This window comes from Orussus abietinus, unplaced genomic scaffold (assembly GCF_000612105.2).
Source record: "Orussus abietinus isolate OABI.00-Male unplaced genomic scaffold, Oabi_2.0 scaffold60, whole genome shotgun sequence".
NCBI lineage: Eukaryota > Metazoa > Arthropoda > Insecta > Hymenoptera > Orussidae > Orussus > Orussus abietinus.
The window spans coordinates 36,993-58,935 of NW_019394447.1; the positions used below are offsets into that span (position 1 = coordinate 36,993).

A 21,943-nucleotide genomic window follows, 5' to 3' on the forward strand; every position below is an offset into this window, starting at 1 on the left:
CCGTCCAAGGGAAATCCATCTACCGTTTACGGCACTTGTGAAACCTTTATATCGAGCAAAGATTAAGTGTCGACTTCTCATTCCCGATTTAAGGCTCTTGGGGTGGTCGTGGTGGAGGCGGCGGCATCAGCGGAGGCAGCATGATGGTGATCGGGTCGCCCGGAGCCAGTGGCACGTCCAACAGCAGCAGCAGCAGCAGCGGCGCCTCCTGGCGCAGCGGAACTCCGAGTCCACCCTTGAGCGACGAGGGTGCACCCACGACCGGCTCCCTCTGGCCCGCACCTGCCCACCCCTCGCATAATCAACAGCACTACCCTTACAACGCGTCCGGGTCCTCCTCCAGCAGCACCCCCGGCTCGACCACCACCCTCGACGAGGGAATCGTGCCGGACTACCTGGAGGAGCACCACCCCCGCAAGAAGAAGGTGAGCCAGCCGATGTCTCTCGGACTCCTCTTCGAAAACCTTGACTCCGGTGCCTTGGAGAAGTCCATCCTACCCCTGACCCTCCACCCGCTTTCGCGGAACCTTCTTTTGAGAGATTTGCCCGTGACCCGGAAAAAAAAATTCCAACCCCTTTTTTTCACCGCTACGATCCACGCGCATGCTTTAAGGGGTTACATGCAGTTGTCACGGGCGAGATTCAAGAATTCTTTTATTCATTTTATTCATTTCTTTTTAATACATTTTTTAATTGAAAACAGTGCGTGACTTCATAGTACAATTATTGAACTTGATATATAATTTTTTTTCTTCCCCAGATATATTTAAAAATTGCCGAGGTACGGCTATACTCTGAAAAAGTCTTTTCTTTTGCGGTGACCATGATGTCTCAATTAATATTTCACCGATCGAGTAAACATTTTTAAGGCTTATTCTACACCCGGGGGACTACCGAATGAACGAAGGATTCTTTATTTCTATGAAAATTTCTTCTTTCATTAAGGAAAAGCGAAAACGTGATAAGCCGAAAAAAGTGATTTTTCAGTAAAACCCCTGCTATTTTGGTAAAACTCGCCACTATATCCTGACAAAGAAAATAATATATTAACTTCAATAATTATACTATGAAATCACGCTCTGTTTTCGATTAAAAAAAAATATGGAGTTTAGTTATGACAAAAAATTGTTGAATTTCGCCTATGAAAACTGCAAATAACCCCTTAACGCGTTACCGGTACATAGAGTGCAATTAATTAGACGTCATGTATCGATTCGTTGACAAAGAGGTTCCATGTCGTGACCGAGAAATAGGATTAGTATCGGAATTAAGCTCACTGCTATTTTGGTAAAACTCGCCACTATATCCTGACAAAGAAAATGATATACTAACTTCAATAATTATACTATGAAATCACGCTCTGTTTTCGATTAAAAAAAAATATGGAGTTTAGTTATGACAAAAAATTGTTGAATTTCGCCTATGAAAACTGCAAATAACCCCTTAACGCGTTACCGGTACATAGAGTGCAATTAATTCGACGTCATGTATCGATTCGTTGACAAAGAGGCGCGTTCCATGTCGTGACCGAGAAATAGGATTCGTATCGGAATTAAGCTCCGCCGGTGAATAGCTGTAACCCGCGGGCGAGGTCAGCGTGGGACTGTCCTTTCTTTTTCGAAAGTTTCGTCGATATCTCCGAACTTTGCGCGACCTTCGGCGTGCCGGTACCATCGGTCGGGTCGGGGACGCGGAGGCCCGCCGTTCACCGGGGCGAAGAGATGGCCGTGAAACCGCGGCTCGATCGACCGAGTCGTTACGCGCGCCCAAATAGGGCAGGCCGTGCGAGTAACGCGTTAACCGGTGCGCAATATACTCGGAGGATGCAGATGAGAAGAAAGTCGATCGGTCGGTCGTCGTGTAGGAAGCGCGTCGTCGCGCGACGCCCACGTGGCGGTTTTTTCCCCTCCCTGGTCGCGTCCTCGCGAGAATACGCGACCGGTGACGTAAGCTGGTACCGAGCCAAGGTATTACGCGGGTACCGGGGGTTTTCGTTCTTTCGCAAGCCCCGGGACCAACATCGAACCTTTAACGATCGGGCTGGCCCTCCGGCCTAATCTTAGAGCCTGCGGGGCCGCGACACGCGCGGTCCCACCGAAATAGCCCGACCAGGTACGGGAACGCCGAATTAAGGCCCTCGCGCTAATTCCTCGTTTTTCCCTCCCTTTCAGATACGCGCCAAAGTGAATCGCGACCTCATCGAGAATGGGCTCACCGGGAACTTCGAGAACGACCAGGTAAGCACCGTACTTGCGATCCAGACCCGCGGCCTTGGCCAAGATTCAAGGCCGGCCTGAAAATCGATGCAGCAGGGATGAGGGGTAGGGGCAGAAGATTCCCGGAGAGATAGAAAATTCTTGGGAAAAGCGCCCTCGTTTGCATAGCGAGATCGATGCCACTCGGGGAGCCGTGTTGGAAAAGTATCCCTTTCGTTGACGTGTTAGACGGACGCGCGTATAAGTGCGTATAAATGGTTCGCTTGGAAAGACCCGTCGGGGCTGGTCGTTGAACGAGGATCCGTATTAATAATTTCAAGGAAAATCGATGGCGAAATCCTGTCAGCGCATGACCAGCGATGGTTCGCTCGGTCGAATCGATCGATCGCATTTTCGCGGCGCGTTCGTCACGACTTGGATCTATTGCGTACTTTCACGTGGGAATCATCATACCGCGATGTATCATCCTCGAGGCGGAGTGGGTGCATCTACGTCACATCGGTCTCGCAACGCGAATATATTGCACAACGAGCACCTCGTCACAAAAAATTTCCTTCCGCGCTCTGCGACGTCCCCTAGCAGGTCTTTAGTTCCTTACCGACAGGACCGACTGAGATACTTACGTACCTCCACTGCTCCAACAATTCGGATGATCCCAAGATCGACCTCGGTGACCCGCAAGGTTTTACGATCCCTCCGCGATGCACTTCCATTGTATCCACCTGCATCCGTCCCGTCGCTGGAACAAAAGGAAGCTCCAATTATTTTCAACTCCCCGCCCTCCTTGGTCCTCGCAGATTACCCAGAAGCGGCATGTAATTCCATCCGATCGATCGGGCAATTATCAACGACATCGTAACCCGTGAAATTCCGGCCTGGTGGTTAACCCCTTAACGCAGAGATTTTTGAAAAAAAAACCGGCTAAAAAGAATCAATGTTTTTTACGTAAAAAAAAACCCTAGAACATTGTCTTGGGAAAAAAATAAAATTCTCGATTATATTCGAGGGTGAAAAATTATAGTAACATAAAATACAAGGCCGCTCGAACTATCTCGAGCGTGCACAGTTTGGCCCGTTTAGCGCGCTCGAATTAACTCGAGCGCACAAGTTAACACTATTTCTCCCACGATTTTGTCTACACCTATTTCGACCAAAAGGTTTCGACGAGCTGGAGGAAAATGATACCGCTAAATAAATTCAACAATTATTACACGAAACCTCAAAACATTCATTGAGAAGAAATGATTAAACTTTGAAAAGAATATCAAGGTGAAATTTTAAAAGGTGTCTTTCGACACCTTTGGTAGAAATAGTGTTAAGGGGTTAAGCCGCTCGGTCCTTCCCGAGTGCTCGTGGTAGCGGTACCTACCGCCGGTCCCGAATCCCGGATATCCCTGAGCCCGCCACCCGGAACGAGTACCCGCGCCGCACCTGCACGAAGTCCGTCACGCGGGGGGTACGGCGGGGTCAAAGCCGGGACATCCGGGCCCGGGAAGGGGGAAGGAAGGACGGTGGATGGGCGACGATCAAAAGACCCGCCGCAAAGCCCTTCCTAGGTACCGCGGGGCATCGGAGCGAGCAGGCCCGGGGGACCGGAAGCGACGGCCGGGGATTTCGGTGCGGAGGCTCCGCTCTAGCTCGGCCGGCTAGAGGAGGCCGCGCGTGCATCTCGTAGCGCGAGGAGCGCGGTGCAGCGGCGCGGGCGAGGTGCGACGGGGTGGGTGCATAATACGTGACGTCACCGGTGGCACGTGGCCCCCCCTCGGCCCCGCGGCTCGCGGCCGCGGCCGCGCGCGGCGGGGGCGGCGCGCGGGGGGAGTTAAGGTCACTGCGGCCCTGACTGCACGCGCGCGCCGCGACGCGGGGTATATCCGTGTGCGCGATCGCGATCCGATCGCGCGGCTCTAAGATTTATTTCTAGTTCCGCGCGATGCCGTTTCGCGTCGCCACGGTCACCTCTCGTGGGAACCGGGCACGAGGCGATGCCGCTCGGCGGACCTTGACCTATACGGACGGACGCGAGCCGGACTTCCGGAGGGGAGGGTTCCGCAACTTCCGGGCCGCCGAGTAGCCGCGCGGCGCCCTCACCTTTTGCCGGCAGAGCGGAGGCGGCGATCGGGATCGTCCCTTCCATTCTGCCCGATCGATCCGAAAGGGGACGAGGAGGGGGATCTCGATCGAAGCCCGGGCTCCCAGGGAATTTGATCGCACTTGGTACCTCTTGGTGCGAGGCATGGTGCGTCTTATAACGCGAGGTCGAACAGGTGCAGAGACGAGGGACTTTAATAATTTCGTATTCCGCCGCTTCCCAGGATAGATCTCTAGATCTCTGGGAAGTCTTCTAATTTTGCCGCATTCTCGATTCGACGCTGATATGCCGTATTAACGCTTTACCGACCGCTAGCGGCTGAACGGCATACGCCCGTCCGACCGGCCGCTCAGCCACGGATTCTCCCTGGCACCGGCTCCGTTTCGGTTTAGACTGTCGCGCGGGAGTGTCTGCGCCCTTCGTACGCTCAAGTAAAATTGTCTGCTTTTTGTTATTATAGGATAATTGGATTTAATAAAATCTTTTATTTTCATGATATTAATGCTAAATTATATTTATTTTATGTATTACCTTAGTTGTCAGTCAAATACTTATATAAAATACCATAATCTATACTACAAATAAGAAACAGTGAATATCTTTTTAAAGTATGGTATCGTTCAAAACAATCGCCTTTATGTACTGGAACTTCGCAATATTTACTTCAAAAGATGTTCTACTCCTTTTTTTATGAACTGCACAAACTCTACATTGTCTTTGGGGTTTTAAACTTCGACCACTGGTCACTATATTTATGAGTTTATGTTTCCCGAAATTCGACAGTCTTCCGGGATGGTCTAATCTGGGTGCTCTCCTTGTGGGTTCGTCGTCGGTGACAAAAGCCGATTAATCGGCTACCGGTCGGTAATGTGTTAAGTACCGGGGAGAGACATTGTTTCTGGCCGGGTCCGAAGATCGGAACGTCGCGACTCGTCGGTCCGCCGACCGCCTCCGATGCATCTTCCCGGTCCCCCGGGTATCTCGGGAACCATCGAATTCGGATAAGGGGATTCGCGATAGCTTTCATCTAAGATATCTCGCCGATCTTTATAGAACTCGAGACCGTGGTTTATTCGATCCTCGACTCCCGCCGGGATATTTCGGTCGGTGGCCGATGTCGGGACCGGGAACCAGCTCTCCACGTGGGCGCCTCTCGGCCGGGAAAAACTGCGCCGGCACGCACCGGCGAATCGGCGCGCCACGTTACGGCACGTCCGTCCTCGAGCCCCTTACGTAACCGGCGTTACGTAAACTTGACATTTGTCGCAACGCCGCACGTATTTCCGCGCCCGGCAACAACGAGTGCAGGGCCAAGGAGCGAGCGCGCGCCGTCCCTCTCGGCGGACCTCCACGTGGAGAGCCGCCGAGAGAGACGGACCCGCGAGCGGGTCCACTCCGTCGCCGACCGTGGACCGGGCCGCACGCGAGTCCGAGCGCCGACCCCGGGTGGAGGGTCCCTCCCCCCTCGCCCCGGTAACGATGGGACGTACGATGCACCCCGGACTCGCGGGGATGCCGGCCGAAGGACGGTCGCCGCCACGTTCCGCCCGCGGGGTCCCCTTTAACCACCGGTGCACGATGCGCTCGATGCGCTCGATGCACGCGATGCATCCGAGTCGCACGTCGGCCGGGAGCCCGCGAGATATGCGAGCCCATGACCGGATTTATGCAAGCCACACGCGGAAGATGACGGCACAATGGGCGGCCAAGAGGTCGCGCACCGGCTCCTCCCGATCGTAAATCGATCCCATTGCGATCGTTCGTTTGGGGGGAGCTATACTTTCGGCCACGCGGAACAAGAAAGTGGATTTCAGTTCGCGATGACACCCTTCTGGAAATCACGCGGAATTTCTTTTCAACGTTTGTTTCTTGGCCGAGAAATATAGGAACTTTTATTGGAAATGTCACGTGAAATTCCCATGTCACGGGGTCGTTTTATTTCAAGGTGATGCATCAAGGTCTCGGGGCATTTCCCGGGGTTATCGGTTTGTTTGGTAATTTGTTATGTTAGGGTTTCAAGTGAAAATCGACCCCATTGCGATCGTTCGTTTGGGGGGAGCTATACTTTCGGCCACGCGGAACAAGAGTGTGGGTTTCAGTTCCGCGACGACACCCTACTGGAAATCACGCGGAATTTCTTTTCAACGTTTGTTTCTTGGACCCTGCCGAGAAATATAGGGACTTTTCTTGAAAATGTCACGTGAAATTCCCATGTCGCGGGGTCGTTTTATTTCAAGGTGATGCATCAAGGTCTCGAGGCAATTTCCGGGGTTATCGGTTTGTTCGCTAATTTGTTATATTAGGGTTTCAAGTGTTCGTTTGTTGCCCACTTAGGAAGTAACGACAAATGGGATTACGTGACCGTGGCTTTCGGTGGATTAAGGGCCTCGCGAGGGATAATGTCCGGAAAGGTGGGTTCGGACGTCAGAGTTTTTGTCCGGCCGAACAAACATTTTCTCGTTCTCTTAAATCCGTACACGGGCTGCATTATACGCACGTTATTTACGCGCGTTCTCCTGCCGCTCCCTATGTGGTTATATCGATCTGCAACCCCTTCATAAATAAGCGATTACTTTATGTTACTTTCGTATAGGAATGAGATCTCTTTCGCGTGCTATGACCCATGCGACATAATTCCCATGGTATTATTCGAATACAAAACCGCGGCGATCTCTCAATAATACCAACTGTTGAAGTCGTATACGAAACAGTGAAATTCGTATGCGAAAGATCGTATACAGTCGGGAATCGGGTCCCGGGTCGCAGGGCGCGCGAAACCATGGACGGATTCGCGCGAGCTCAACTAATTCGAATACAAAATCGCGGCTGTCTCTCAATAATACCAACTGTTGAAGTCGTATAGGAAACAGTGAAATTCGTATACGAAACAGTGAAATTCGTATGCGATTGTTCGTATACAGTCGGGAATGGGGTCCCTGGTCGGAGGGCGCGCGAAACCATGGACGGATTCGCGCGAGCTCAACTAATTCGAATACAAAATCGCGGCGATCTCTCAATAATACCAACTGTTGAAGTCGTATAGGAAACAGTGAAATTCGTATACGAAACAGTGAAATTCGTATGCGAAAGATCGTATACAGTCGGGAATCGGGTCCCTGGTCGGAGGGCGCGCGAAACCATGGGCGGATTCGCGCGAGCTCAATTAATTCGAATACAAAATCGCGGCGATCTCTCAATAATACCAACTGTTGAAGTCGTATACCAAACAGTGAAATTCGTATGCGAAAGATCGTATACAGTTGGGAATGGGGTCCCTGGTCGCAGGGCAAACCATGGACGGATTCGCGCGAGCTCAACGCGGCGGTGGTTGGGTCGGGTTATGCAAAGATGAGCTCATCGCTGGCCTTGGCTACAGCCGGAGCACTGGCTGCGCGACCTTATAAATATACATGGCCCTACTCTCCGCGTGGCTCCCGGTATATCGGCGTGCTTATTTTCGGTAGCGTCGAACTCTCGCGTTTCACGAGCCGCGAAGAGAGGCCCCGAGCCGCGGCCTTCCATGGATGGATATCCTCTTAGCGTGCAACACCGAAAAGGTGTCCGGTTTACGGAACAAAGAGAGATCCCTTATATAGGATATCCACGTGCAAACGCGCGAATCGATACAACCGGCAGGCACGTGCGCCTCGGTGCAACGTGGAACACTCGAGGAGGAGGAGGAGGATGTTAAGACCTCGCCGGCAATACACGCGGAGCGTTCGGAGGCGATAAGGCGAGGTGGGAAAAAATTTACTACATTATTCAAAGCTGAATAATTATACAGCGTTTATTTCGCCAGCCGTTTAGGATTCTAAGATCCTGCAAATCGTCGAAGACGAGGACGCGGGACTTCCGCGCGTACCTACGCGCCGACGCGCACCTATGTCGTCGAGAGATGCGGTTAAGGTGAAGTGAAACACGTCGAGGAACTTGATCGACGTCGATAAAGAAGATTTTTCTAAATGCCTACGTTGTCGACGTTGGTTTTTATATTGACAGATGGGTCGAATTATATTGGATATTGTACCAAATGACCTACTCCACCTGTCGTTTTCGTACAATAAATATCAAGAAATCGAAGTAAAACTCCAGAAATCCTCTGGATTCACGCTTTCTGAGGCCCTAATTGACTGCAGAGGGACCCCCTGCGCCATCTGTGATTTCCAGGTGAATTAAATTTTCACTCCGAGACCTCGTATTCCCATCGTTTTGGCATAGAAGCGCATACAACACTTTTTTTGCCTTTATCCCGCTCAAATGCGAGTTTATCGATTACCAGAGTGTTCTAAATTCTCGTAAAATTGTCCTGACCCTTTCGTTTCTCATATCGGAGCCTTCGATAATTGTATATCGATCGAAATATGAGAGCTCGACGCCATTTTGGTTCTGGTCTGGGCTAAGTTAAACAATTTTTTCCAAAAATCCAAATTTTCAATGTGTCAGGACAATTCTTAGATGATCAGGAGTGATGTGTCAAAGTTTTGGACAGTTTAGTCTAATACCCTTAAAAGAAAGTGTTGTATTCGAATCGACTGATTTGAAGGGGGTTTCACTTCACCTTAACGCTATTTCTACCAGGAGTTTCTGTATACCTAATTCCACCAAAAGGTTTCGACGAGCTGGAGGAAAATGATACCGCTAAATAAATTTAACAATTATTATACGAAAACTCAAAACATTAATTGAGAAGAAAAATTATTAAACTTTGAATAGAATTTCGAGGTGAAATTTTAAAAGGTGTCTTTCGACACCTTTAGTAGAAATAGTGTTAACGAATGGTATAAAAAATGATAAAATTGGACCCTCTCAAATCTTGACTTCCCCTGGAGGGAACTTCGTATCGAGCAGTTCGGCGACGAAAACGTCCCTTTGTCTCTTCGTGCCCGGGCTTTGGGGGCGCATCGGACATCACCGACGGGGCAGGATGCGCGATGTTCGCGCCGCGAACGAGATCAGCTCCGAAAGACTCGCGTGGGCACGGCGCATGACGCGAGATCGCCGACCATGACACCGTGGTTGCGCATCTAGGAAATACTTGGCATGGCCGTACCTCGTGTCCGATGCAGCCCCTGTACCTCCTCTCCTACGCGTGTGCGTAGCCGGGCCCTCTTCGGACCCTCCTCGGACCCCGGACGAGGTCTCCCCTCTCCTGGCAGCCTTGCATCATGCAAATGGCAATTGTTGCACGGCTAGGAGATTATGCAATTCCCGGCTTTCGTCCCCGTTGTCGCCGGCCCTCGAGATTCCATGGCTGGCCTAATCCTGGCGTCATCGATGACTTTTCTACGAACTGGGTGTCTCAAATAGTTTCATACTTTAATACGTGAATATGGAGATCCTAAGATAAGTCCTGAAACTCGCGAAGTTTCATTTTTTATAAACTATTTTTAAAATACCTATAAACAAATTTGAAAAGAATTGAAATTTCATGAGTTTCAGGACCTTCCTTATAGTCTCCCTATTCACGTTGTAAAGTTTCAAAATATTCGGTAAACCGAATTGGGAGACAAGTTATAAACAAAACCTCTTCGACGCCACTTTCACGTCACCTTAAGGGGATGTGAAAGTGGCATTCGAAAGCTCAATTGTTCGTAATACTTTTCTACGAACTGGGCGTCTCAAATAGTTTCGTACTTTAATACGTGAATATGGAGATCCTAAGATAGGTCCTGAAACTCGCAAAGTTTCATTTTTTATAAACTATTTTTAAAATACCTACAAACAAATTTGAAAAGAATTGAAATTTCACGAGTTTCAGGACCTTCCTTATAGTCTCCCTATTCCCGTTGTAAAGTTTCAAACTATTCGGTAAACCGAGTTGGGAGAAAAGTTTTATAAACAAAACCTCTTCGACGGCACTTTCACGTCACCTTAAGGGGATGTGAAAGTGGCATCCGAAAGCTCAATCGTTCATAAAACTTCTACAAACTGGGTGTCTCAAATCGTTTCATACTTTAAAACGTGAATATGGAAAACCTAAGGTAGGTCCTGAAACTCGGGAAATTTCATTTTTTATAAACTATTTTTAAAATACGTATAAACAAATTTGAAAAGAATTGAAATTTCATGAGTTTCAGGACCTTCCTTATAGTCTCCCTGTTCGCGTTGTAAAGTTTCAAACTGTTCGGTAAATCGAGTTGGGAGAAAAGTTTTATAAACAAAACCTCTTCGATGCCACTTTCACATCACCTTAACGATGAAGTAACCGCGCGAACCGCCTCTACCGCGAACTTTAGGATGTTTCAGTGAATTTGTAATGGAAAGAGGTACGTGGTGCGCAATTAAGTCGTCTTCGCGGCCATTGTTATGGATTCTTAGGATTCCACGCCTAGGTGAATGCCGCGCTAAGCGACAGGTTTATTGCGATATTCGTCGGACGAATGGGAACGGTCAAGGACTTACCGTCACGGGCAACGTGAGCGATGTCTGCTTTTACGGTGAAGTTCATACTGTATTGTCATGGTTAACGTCACTCGGCGCACGATTACGCAATTCCCGGGTTTCGTTGTCGTTATCGCGCTGCCGGCTAGGAGAAGGCCGTTGGGGACGTTCCGCTGGCGTGGATAGTTTCATTGTAGTCTTTGCAAGTGTATGTATGTCTGTTAGCGGCGTCAAACTACAGGTCTAACGAAATTATGGGAACGAAATGGGAAACATTTTCGTTTGGCTGATGGGACTCGGGATTTATCACCGGAGAGCTGTCGTGGTAATTGTTGCATGGCCACCGCGTTATGCAATTGTAGCTTTCGACGCCGTTATCGCCTCGCCGATTGTTAGGTGTCGGCTCCATTACGTTAGCTCCATCGACTTATCCGTGAATATCTGTAAACGAGCGAGTGCTCAAGGAGGGAAGAAGTGGAAAGCGATCGGAGGTGGCATTTTCTTGACCAAGATTTGGCTTCGCGGGCGGATTTATGATCGCAATTGTTAGAGTGCGGCGGGATTATGCAATTCCCTGCTTTTGTCGACACCATGTCGGGTCTTATCGTCATTTGTGCTTTCATTAAATTCATCTCGTTTGCTTATTACCGGGGAGTTTAAGTTCCTTACGATAAGCGAGCTAGACGGACGGTGAAGCGTTTTCCGATGCGGACAATGTAAGCGATTCTGGACTTCCATGTTGAAGTCCAAGACTTATCACCGGGCTTATCGTCAATTCGTAAGTGTTACTTGGCACTTAACCCGCTAACGTTTCGTGCATAAATTTCGGTACAAGTCCGTTTTATTGTCTGCTTGACTTCCGCTAGCCGGCTCGCTTATTTTGAAACAGACCTTACCCTGGCAACGTGTCCCCTCTCCGCACCGAAAAAGCTTCCTCTCGCAATTCTTCGAAGAAATACCCCTGGTAATATTAAGGTGAAGTGAAACCCTCTTCACATCAGTCGATTCGAATACAACAATTTTTTTAAGGGTAAAAGACCAAACTGTCCGAAACTTTGACACATCACTCCTGATCATCTAAGAATTGTCCCGACACATTGAAAATTTGGATTTTTCAACAAAACTTTTTAACTGAACCCAGACAAGAACCAAAATGGCGTCGAGCTCTCATATTTCGATCGATATACAATTATCGAAGGCTCTAATATGAGAAACTAAAGGGTCAGGACAATTTTACGAGAATTTAGAACACTCTGGTAATCGATAAACTCGCATTTGAACGGGATAAAGGGAAAAAAAGTGTTGTATGCGCTTCTATGCTAAAACGATGGGAATACGAGGTCTCGGAGTGAAAATTTAATTGACCTGGAAATCACAGATGCCGCAAGGGGTCCCTCCGCAGTCAATTAGGGCCCCAGAAAGCACGAATCCAGAGGATTTCTGGAGTTTCACTTCGATTTCTTGATATATATTGTACGAAAACGACAGGTGGAGCATGCCATTTGGTACAATACCCAATATAATTCTACCCAGCTGTCGATATAAAAACCAACGTCGGCAACGTAGGCATTTAGAAAAGCTTCTTTATCGACGTCGATCAAGTTCCTCGACGTGTTTCACTTCACCTTAAAGAAATAACGCAAACGACGGGACGTTGCCTTTCGCCAATGGAATCGCTCCCGATGAAGGAATTGAATTTTTATTCCCTCGGTGCCTGAGATATTAAACTCCGACCGTGGCTAGACGCGAAGTCATGGAATCGTGACAAAATCCATTTCCAAATCCACAAATCCACGATTCGTCGGGAATTTATAAGACATTTGCGAGACTTCATCGAAGTCCGCTCATCGGCCGTGCACGTCCTCTCCGAACCGTCGACGAAAATGCCCCGGCATTTGAATTCAAAAGCGATTGGCTCGACCCTCGTCCCGTATTTCGTTCTTTCCCTCCCGTAGCGGAAGTTCGTCAACGATGTCGCGTTCGATTTGGAAAGTGGCCGCAGCTTGAAATTCGAGTCGATTCGTTAGCGTCTCGTGCGTTTAGCCTCGCGCCTCTGTCCGTCCCGATAACGGAAGTGCAGTCGTGCCGTATTCGACTCCGAAAGTGTCGGGCCTTGGTTCGTGCCCGAATTGAAATTCAAGTCGGTTCATTAACTCCTGGGAGACGTCCTTCGCCGATGAGGTTCGGCTCGGCGAGTCGGATCGCTCGAGTGCTTTAACCCACGGCGGGCCTAACGGAAACGGTATCGCCCGCCGAATATCAACGACGGTGCGAGGAGGGGGGTTGGTCGCTTTCCCCTGGAACTTTCCGCTCGGCCGCGCCCCACCAATCCCCGCCGCGGAGACCGGCAGTCAAGGACGCTCGCGAATTCAGCTGGCGCCGCCGCGCGACCGGGAGGGGGCACCGGGAACGTTCCCCAACGGAATGGCGAACCAGCCATTCGTTGCCCTAGGTCCTGGACGTTTTTTTACGTGCGCCAAACTCGGTCGTCGGCTGCGTCGCCTCCGGCCCGCCTTGCCCTCCTTCCCGCGGTCCTCCCGGGTTTCGCGGCCATTTGCAATTCGGGTCAAGCTCCTCGGCGAGCGCCCGCTGATTTCCCCGCAGGGATTTTTAACCTCCCGCTTTTCGGACCGAGTATATCCCAGCTAACCGATGGGACTGTCGAAATCCTACGACTTCCCCACGGAAGTACTATTCCAAATTGGTATCAATATAATCATTTACCGACGGAGGAATTAAATTTTCCCCGCTAGAGGCGCTGCTCTTAGTACCCACAGGTTTCAGATTTATGCCACCTTTAAGGTGAAATGAAACCCCTCTCAAATCAGTCCATTCGAATACAACACTTTTTTTTAAGGGTAAAAGATCAAACTGACACATCACTCTTGATCATCTAAGAATTGTCCTGACACATTCAAATTTGGATTTTTGGAAAACATTTTTTATTTAGCCCAGACCAGAAACAAAATGGCCTCGAACTCTCATATTTCGATCAATATACAATTATCGAACGCTCTGATATGAGAAACGAAAGGGTCAGGACAATTTTACGAGAATTTAGAATACTCTGGTAATCGATAAACTCGCATTTCAACGGGATAAAGGCAAATAAAATGTTGTATGCCCATCTATGCTAAAATTATGGGAATACGAGGTCTCGGAGTGAAAATTTAATTCACCTGGAAATCACAGATGGCGCAGGGGGTCCCTCTGCCGTCATTTAGGGCCCCAGAAAGCACGAATCCAGAGGATTTCTGAAGTTTTACTTCGATTTCTTGATATTTATTGTACGAAAACGACAGGTGGAGTATGCCATTTTGTACAATGTCGAATATAATTCGACACAGCTGTGAATATAGAAACGAACGTCGGCAACGTAGGCACTTAGAAAAATCTTCTCTATCATCGTCGAGCAAGTTCCTCGACGTGTTTCACTTCACCTTAAATGCTGAATTTTGTACAATCGATTATTATACATTTCGTTCGGGATCGCAGCTCAGCTATCGCGTTCACGTGTTATCTATCAGGATTTTCTTTCTCTCTCTCGTCGTATCGCGCCGTACTCGAGTATTGGAGAAACGTTCTCCAAGTCGGTGTGTAATTAATACTGTCGAGGATACGGAGCGTTCATGACGGCTTAAACTTTGGTATACCGAGGTTGCACGCTGACGGTATAATTCGCGGTTTTAGTACCTAGTAGACCTAACCTTCCCGACCTCCTCGCGTCTTGGCCAATCGGGCCGCGGAAACGTCCGCGACGAGGTCGCTCGCGGGAACGGACTTTTTCTTTCCGAAAGGAGAAACCCCGACCTGGTGGGAGAAAGAGAGAGAAAGCGAGGGAACGGTGGCGCGGGTGCAGCGGAAAAAGAGAGGGGGATACAGGGGGAGGGATCAAGAACGGTACGCAATCTAATTCCGCCGAATCCTTGAGCGCAACGGCCAAGGAAGGCGCATGCGCTTTAAGCTCGCGCTCGCGCGCGCACCACTTACGTAAGAAGGTTTCGACATCGATGCGCGCGACCAGGTGACTTTCTCTCGATTCGACCGACGCGCGGCCATCCCCGCGCCCCGCTTTTCCTCGCTCGGTACTTCGGGGGAATTTCTTGGCAGTGAAACGATATCTCGGGATTGCTTCCGAATCTTCGTACCCGCTGCGCGAGCAGCGCCGCCCGGCGAAAGCGAGAGCTCCCGACTTTGGAATCACGCAAGGGCGAAGTTTTCATTCGTCATCGATCGAGTTAATTTCACTTCCATGGAAAGTCACGATTACTCCTGAATGGCACCTTCCGATCGTTCCCGTCGATTTTCGTATCATTTTCACGTCGTTCCCTGCTATCGAATAGACCGGTGGATATGAAAAATAGTGCATTGATAAAAACTGAAGGAAATTGACGTACATTTTTACACACATTTTAGCTGATGTTTCAAATGGAATAAACGTAAAATGGGAAAAAAAATGTATATATTAGAAAATATGTAAATACACGCAATATTGTATATTTACAGTGGAATTTTCTTTAACTTAATGAAAAATAGTGCACTGATAAAGACTGTAAGAAATTGACGTACATTTTTACACACATTTTAGCTGATGTTTCAAATGGAATAAACGTAAAATGGAAAAAAATGTATATATTAGAAAATATGTAAATACACGTAATATTGTATATTTACAGTGGAATTTTCTTTAACTTAATGAAAAATAGTGCATTGATAAAGACTGTAAGAAATTGACGTACATTTTTACACACATTTTAGCTGATGTTTCAAATGGAATAAACGTAAAATGGAAAAAAATGAATATATTAGAAAATATGTAAATACACGTAATATTGTATATTTACAGTGGAATTTTCTTTAACTTCGTGATTTTCTTTAACTTAATGAAAAATAGTGCATTGATAAAGACTGACGGAAATTGACGTACATTTTTACACACATTTTAGCTGATGTTTCAAATGGAATAAACGTAAAATGGAGAAAAAAAAGTATATATTAGAAAATATGTAAATACACGTAATATTGTATATTTACAGTGGAGTTTTCTTTAACATAGATGGCTAATGTGATATTACAGGGATAATGTAATTTTACTGGAGTTTATGGTGGTATTAAGGTTACCAAAGAGTACGTAAATTCTCCCGGGCATATTTATCCAGGTGGTACCTTTGCAAATTTGTACATATATATATATATACATCTAATTTCTCCGTATAATTAATATTTAGGTGATTGAAAATGGAGAAGTATGGAAGGAAAAGTACAAAAGTGGAATTTAAATGAAAAGGCAGTTCTCAGGGTTTCTACGAAAGAGTAAAGAGGAAGGTTATAATTCCGTGGGGGTAGATGTTTAATATCGGAGAAAGGGTTCACCGGGTTCTTTGCGGTGGTTTTCTTTCCTCGTAGCGATAAGAAGGATGTGAGTATTGTTAACCGTATCGCGCGAGTACAGGGAGCGAGACCGATCGATTTCATGAATTTCTTGTATTTCTTGTGCACCGGGTCGTGGCTACCGACATGAAAACGCACATTTCCTTTTTACGGAAGCGAGATTTTTAATGCTAATTTAATTTTCCCCGCCGGCGGTTTGTGGCCATACCCGCGATTTTCGCGTTCCTTTCTTTTACTAGCGGTTGATGCAACTTTCGGAAAGGGGTAGTCGACTCGCGGACACGCGATTGACTATCGACACGCACTTTGCATTTAACCATTGCACTTTTCATTGGGGGGCCCATTACGTTGCGACACGATCTTTTCACGGTTATTCGTTACGAAATCATAGGCCTCGGGTCTAGAGTCGTTAATAAGCGGTCCAGCTATCTTGTTTCAGTACCCGCCGTTTATTACGAGAAGGAAACTATCGAGCGCAGGAGTGGGACAGATATAAATCAAGACTATATAATTTATGCCGTGCAGTGAGACATTCGAACAGACGACGGGCAGAAAACTGGGGCGAATGGACTCGCGGTTAATAATTCGCTCCAAGCTTCTCCCCTAACGCTTACCGCATGAGAATTTAGGCTAAAACATGGTCAAGTAATTTCTTTTCTACCACACCAACGACCACAAAATAAAAACACCGGCGAGAGATCGGGAAATGACGCGTGGACGTTTAACCTCGACAATTAGCTCCGCTAAAAGCAGCCCATTTTTCCTCTGTTTTTTTTCTTCTCTCTCTTTTCTTTTTCAAATTACCACGTATCGTTTTCGCGCACGCTTCAGATGTCACGCGACAGTCGCGAAGAGGGAAGACGAGCCAAGAGAGTTCGCGGAAATCTCGAGCAGCGAATTCGCGATACCCGGGCGCGCAGATTAGCAGGAGGCGCGCGCGCCCGCGCATGCGCGGACCAGCTGTCGGCCGCGCAGATAATTCGCCGGCCGAGATAGCGAGATAGTCCTGCCCTAGGGTAACGTAACCGACCTGCGGCATTATTCCCGCTCGGCCGCCCCTCCGCGCAGTGGCGCGGGTATATCTCGCCCACTCCAGCCGAAAATTCCGCGAATCTCGGGCCGACGCCCGCATCGCGTAACCTTGACTACCGCGCGACTAACGGTCCATCTAACGGCCGGCCGGCCGACCGTTGCGTCAGTCGAGGCGGTCGAGTGCCCGCGACCGGACGCTCGCCGACTGGCGGGACAATGCGAGGAACCTCTCGCCCCCGCCGATCGCGGGCCACCGCCTTGACGAATTTTCTCGGAAAGCCGAACGCGAGACCGTTCGTCTCCTCGTACTTTGTCCGCAACGAAACTCGACACCGACGACGGACGCGTCGCTGCCCTTTCGGACCCTCGCGCGAGCTGTCCTCCACCTTACGCTCTCCTTCCCGTGCACGTGCACCGGAGAACCAATGGACACGGCCTTCGGACGGCAAATTGGAATTTGGAACGCGTTCTCGCCGTTCGTGGGTGACGTTAGGTCGCGACGTTGTTATCAAGTTATTCCAAATCTCTTCTTTTCCTGAGGTCTGATTTAACTTGCACCGCTGTTATTCAGTGCCCTGCTTGTGGCGTTACTTTGAAAAATTCATAAAACTCATACGCTTTTAGTACATAAGTTTGCAGTAAAATTGTAAACTCGACGTCGTAATAGGGAATTAATATACATTTATTATAAGGTCCTAGGTCAATTTATAATTTTATAACATCGTGCTGTAATTATCTGAAATCGCGGTGAAAGATTGTAAATTTAATACTCGAAAGTCATTTAGTACGTATTGTTTGCAAATTTTCTAGACGAGTTTTTAATTTTACCATCGTTTACGTAGGTTTATTCTTAGAGAAATTTAATCGAGAGATGACAAGTATCGATGGCACTGGCGGAGAAGCATTGTAGCGACTTTTTGGAGTCCGAGAAAAATTTAAATAATATCTACAAAAATTCCTACCATCAATTGAACACTCCGGTAGTATCGTGGACAACATACTTGCTACTTTCCCGTGAGTTCCGGGTTCGATGCCCCGACAATTGCAAAAAGATTTCTTTCAGCATTTAGGGCAGATTCTCTCTAAAATTGTCCTCGAACCTTATAAAATTTGCATACCATGTCCGAATAAAACTTCCAACAAAAATGTTATAAAATTATCATATATTTTTTTTGTTCAACAGTGTAGAGTTCGACCGTAAACAGAACTTTTAGAATGGATTTATATTTCTTACGGGATTTATGTATAGGACGAGTGGTTTGATCAAATTTTCAATTTTTTTTTCTTTTTTTTTTTTTTCTTGGGGCGATTCAACAAACAATTTTCGTAGGTTTTTGTAATACGTCGTTCTCGAACCTGAGGTATTTCTTTGGAGGAAAAAAAGTCAGATTTCACTTTGATGGTTAAACATCTATCCAAGATGCACGTGGGATCCCCTCGACCGAGTCGAATGTCTCTGCGGTGTCGCATTCACGTCGCATACGCACCGGTTCACTTGTGGTGTACGTAGGACGGGTCTACGACTTACCGATCGTGGCCATCGTACATATATGTACACGTTCGGGACACGTTTGCCGTTGGACGACTCGTCCTCCTGCATTCGGTTTCAACGGTGATCGCAACGGCTCGCAATGTCCCACGGGTGTACGCGAGTCGCCTGCAAGTCCTTTAACCGAGGTCCCGAGATACACGTGGGGCTGAAGCATTTAAGGGGATGTGAAAGTGGCATCCGAAAGCTCAATTGTTCATAAAGCTTTTCTACGAACTGGGCGTCTCAAATAGTTTCATACTTTAATACGTGAATATGGAGATCCTAAGGTAGGTCCTGAAACTTGCGAAGTTTCATTTTTTATAAACTATTTTTAAAATACCTATAAACAAATTTGAAAAGAATTGAAATTTCATGAGTTTCAGGACCTTCCTTATAGTCCCTATTCACGTTGTAAAGTTTCAAAATATTCGGTGAACCGAGTTGGGAGAAAAGTTTTATAAACAAAACCTCTTCGACGCCACTTTCACGTCACCTTAAGGGGATGTGAAACCCCCTTCAAATCAGTCGATTCGAATACAACACTTTTTTTTAAGGGTATTAAACCAAACTGTCCGAAACTTTGACACATCACTCCTGATCATCTAAAAATTGTCCCGACACATTGAAAATTTGGATGTTTCAACTAAATTTTTTAACTCAGCCCAAACAAGAACCAAAATGGCGTCGAGCTCTCATATTTCGATCGATATACAATTATCGAAGGCTCTAATATGAGAAACTAAAGGGTCAGGACAATTTTACGAGAATTTAGAACACTCTGGTAATCGATAAACTCGCATTTGAACGGGATAAAGGCAAAAAAAGTGTTGTATGCGCTTCTATGCTAAATCGATGGGAATACGAGGTCTCGGAGTGAAAATTTAATTGACCTGGAAATCACAGATGGCGCAGGGGGTCCCTCCGCAGTCAATTAGGGCCCCAGAAAGCACGAATCCAGAGGATTTCTGGAGTTTTACTTCGATTTCTTGATATATATTGTACGAAAACGACAGGTGGAGTATGCCATTTGGTACAATACCCAATATAATTCGACCCAGCTGTCGATATAAAAACCAACGTCGGCAACGTAGGCATTTAGAAAAATCTTCTTTATCGACGTCGATCAAGTTCCCCGATGTGTTTCACTTCACCTTAAAAAGATTTGTCAAAATAGGACTCTTCAGTCTCTGCCCGTTGTCAACGGCAACCGCTTCTAATTAGCGTATCATAACCGCGGGCATGTCGAGTTTAAGTTCGTTTACTCGTTATCTCGCCTTCGGTTTCGCTAATGACGCTGATTCAGACTTGCGGAGCACACACGGGACGACTGACCGGTCGTAGACATCGGGTGTTTTCATATTTTACCCTGGGTGAATCATTCGGCAGCCTTTGTCGAAGCCCGCCGCGCACGTTTCGCGTACCTCTCCAATGTTAAGTGTCATCGCGTCGTAGATGCGCTTTTTAAATCGCTTCATTTGAAAGTCAACACGGAACGATACCTTTAGGTTTTCCTAGGCATAGTGAATGTGTCGTTCGTTTTATGTAAGATCGCTCAATGGCGTCACACATGGAGGCTTCTATTAGGTCGTCCCATAAGTTCCTTCCACATCGTGTATTCATGTCCTATGAAAAAAAGGAAGAGACTTATGGGACAACCTAATATTTTCTGGTTCAACTATGGTGAGAGGCGGAAAAACCTGAGGAGGGGTTTTAGTCAATGAGGGATATGGGTCATGTATATAGAGTTCTAAATCCAGTAAGTTACGTCAGAAACGAAGAGAAATTCCCGGTAATTTATCGGTCATTTCTCCAAAGCCTTTTTTATCGAGAAATTATGAGAATTTGAATTTTTCAACAGAGCGGACGAGAGGTTTCGATTAGCTATAGAGAAACATCGTAGAGGGGAATCTCCGTTGTACGTTCTCCGTAGCAAATCAAAACCTCCCATTCGCTTCAACGCAGAATGAAATATCAGTTCATTTGAAACAAATCGCATGGAATTTTCCGTGAAGTTGTACATACGTGAATATTATTAGCTGGAGGTAAATACGACTCTATAATCAATATTTTCTTATAGTAATTATTACTCTTCAGCTTGAACTTTGAAGTTGATTGAAAAAAAAAAAAGTTATTTGAACGAAGAAACCTAAAGTATAAATAACAAAATTAACGTTCTCTTAAATTCTCAATGTTCCCGGTAACTTACGGTATCTTTCACAGTTGCCTTCTCGAATTTAATGTTACCGAGAATTTTCGAACTCTAGTCGAAACGCAGCAACAATGGGTATACATGTAGAGTTCGAAAATTCTCGGTAACATTAAATTGGAGAAGGCAACTGTGAAAGATACCGTAAGTTACCGGGAACATTGAGAATTTAAGAGAACGTTAATTTTGTTATTTATACTTTAGGTTTCTTCGTTCAAATAACTTTTTTTTTTTCAATCAACTTCAAAGTTCAAGCTAAAGAGTAATAATTACTATTAGAAAATATTAATTATAGGGTCGTATTTACCTCCAGCTAAAAATATTCACGTATGTACAACTTCACGGAAAATTCCATGCGATTTGTTTCAAACGAACTGACATTTCACTCTGCGACGAAGCGAATGGGAGGTTTTCATTGGCTACGGAGAACGTACAACGGAAATTCCCCTCTACGATGTTTCTCTATAGCTAATCGAAACCTCTCGTTCGCTCTGTTGAAAAATTCAAATTCTCATAATTTCTCGATANATTATAGGGTCGTATTTACCTCCAGCTAAAAATATTCACGTATGTACAACTTCACGGAAAATTCCACGTGATTTGTTTCAAACGAACCGATATTTCATTCTGCGACGAAGCGAATGGTTTTGATTGGCTACGGAGAACGTACAACGAAAATTCCCCTCTACGATGTTTCTCTATAGCTAATCGAAACCCCTCGTTCGCTCCGTTGAAAAATTCAAATTCTCATAATTTCTCGATAAAAAAGGCTTTGGAGAAATGACCGATAAGTTACCGGGAATTTCTCTTCGTTTCTGACGTAACTTACTGGACTTAGAACTCTAGTTTCGTCCCGGGTCTGTCTGTGGACTCGTCGGTAAGGCAGATTCTACCTTAGGCACCGAAAAATCTCTCCTGAGCGGGAAATTCGAACCCGAGAGACTACGCGGTACGAGTGGTGAGCGTAACCACTGACCTATCGAAGTTCCTTTCATTTTCAGCGTCTCTTCATATTCATAGTTAAACATTTTTACAATACAATCACTATGGAATAGGTTTGATGTCTAGAAATATTTTTCAAAATTTTATTATTAACA

General features: G+C 46.7%; 1 protein-coding gene across 2 annotated transcripts in view; it reads left to right on the forward strand.

Moving 5' to 3' along the window:
- Positions 1–21,943, forward strand: part of LOC105696607 (zinc finger protein 704) — a 96,013-nt gene that overhangs the window by 34,023 nt on the left and 40,047 nt on the right. For both annotated transcript variants that reach the window (XM_023432389.1, XM_023432390.1), the window contains exons 3-4: positions 94–425; positions 2,172–2,237. In XM_023432389.1, the coding sequence (XP_023288157.1) occupies positions 94–425; positions 2,172–2,237 (398 nt within the window). The remainder of the gene's footprint in view (positions 1–93; positions 426–2,171; positions 2,238–21,943) is intronic.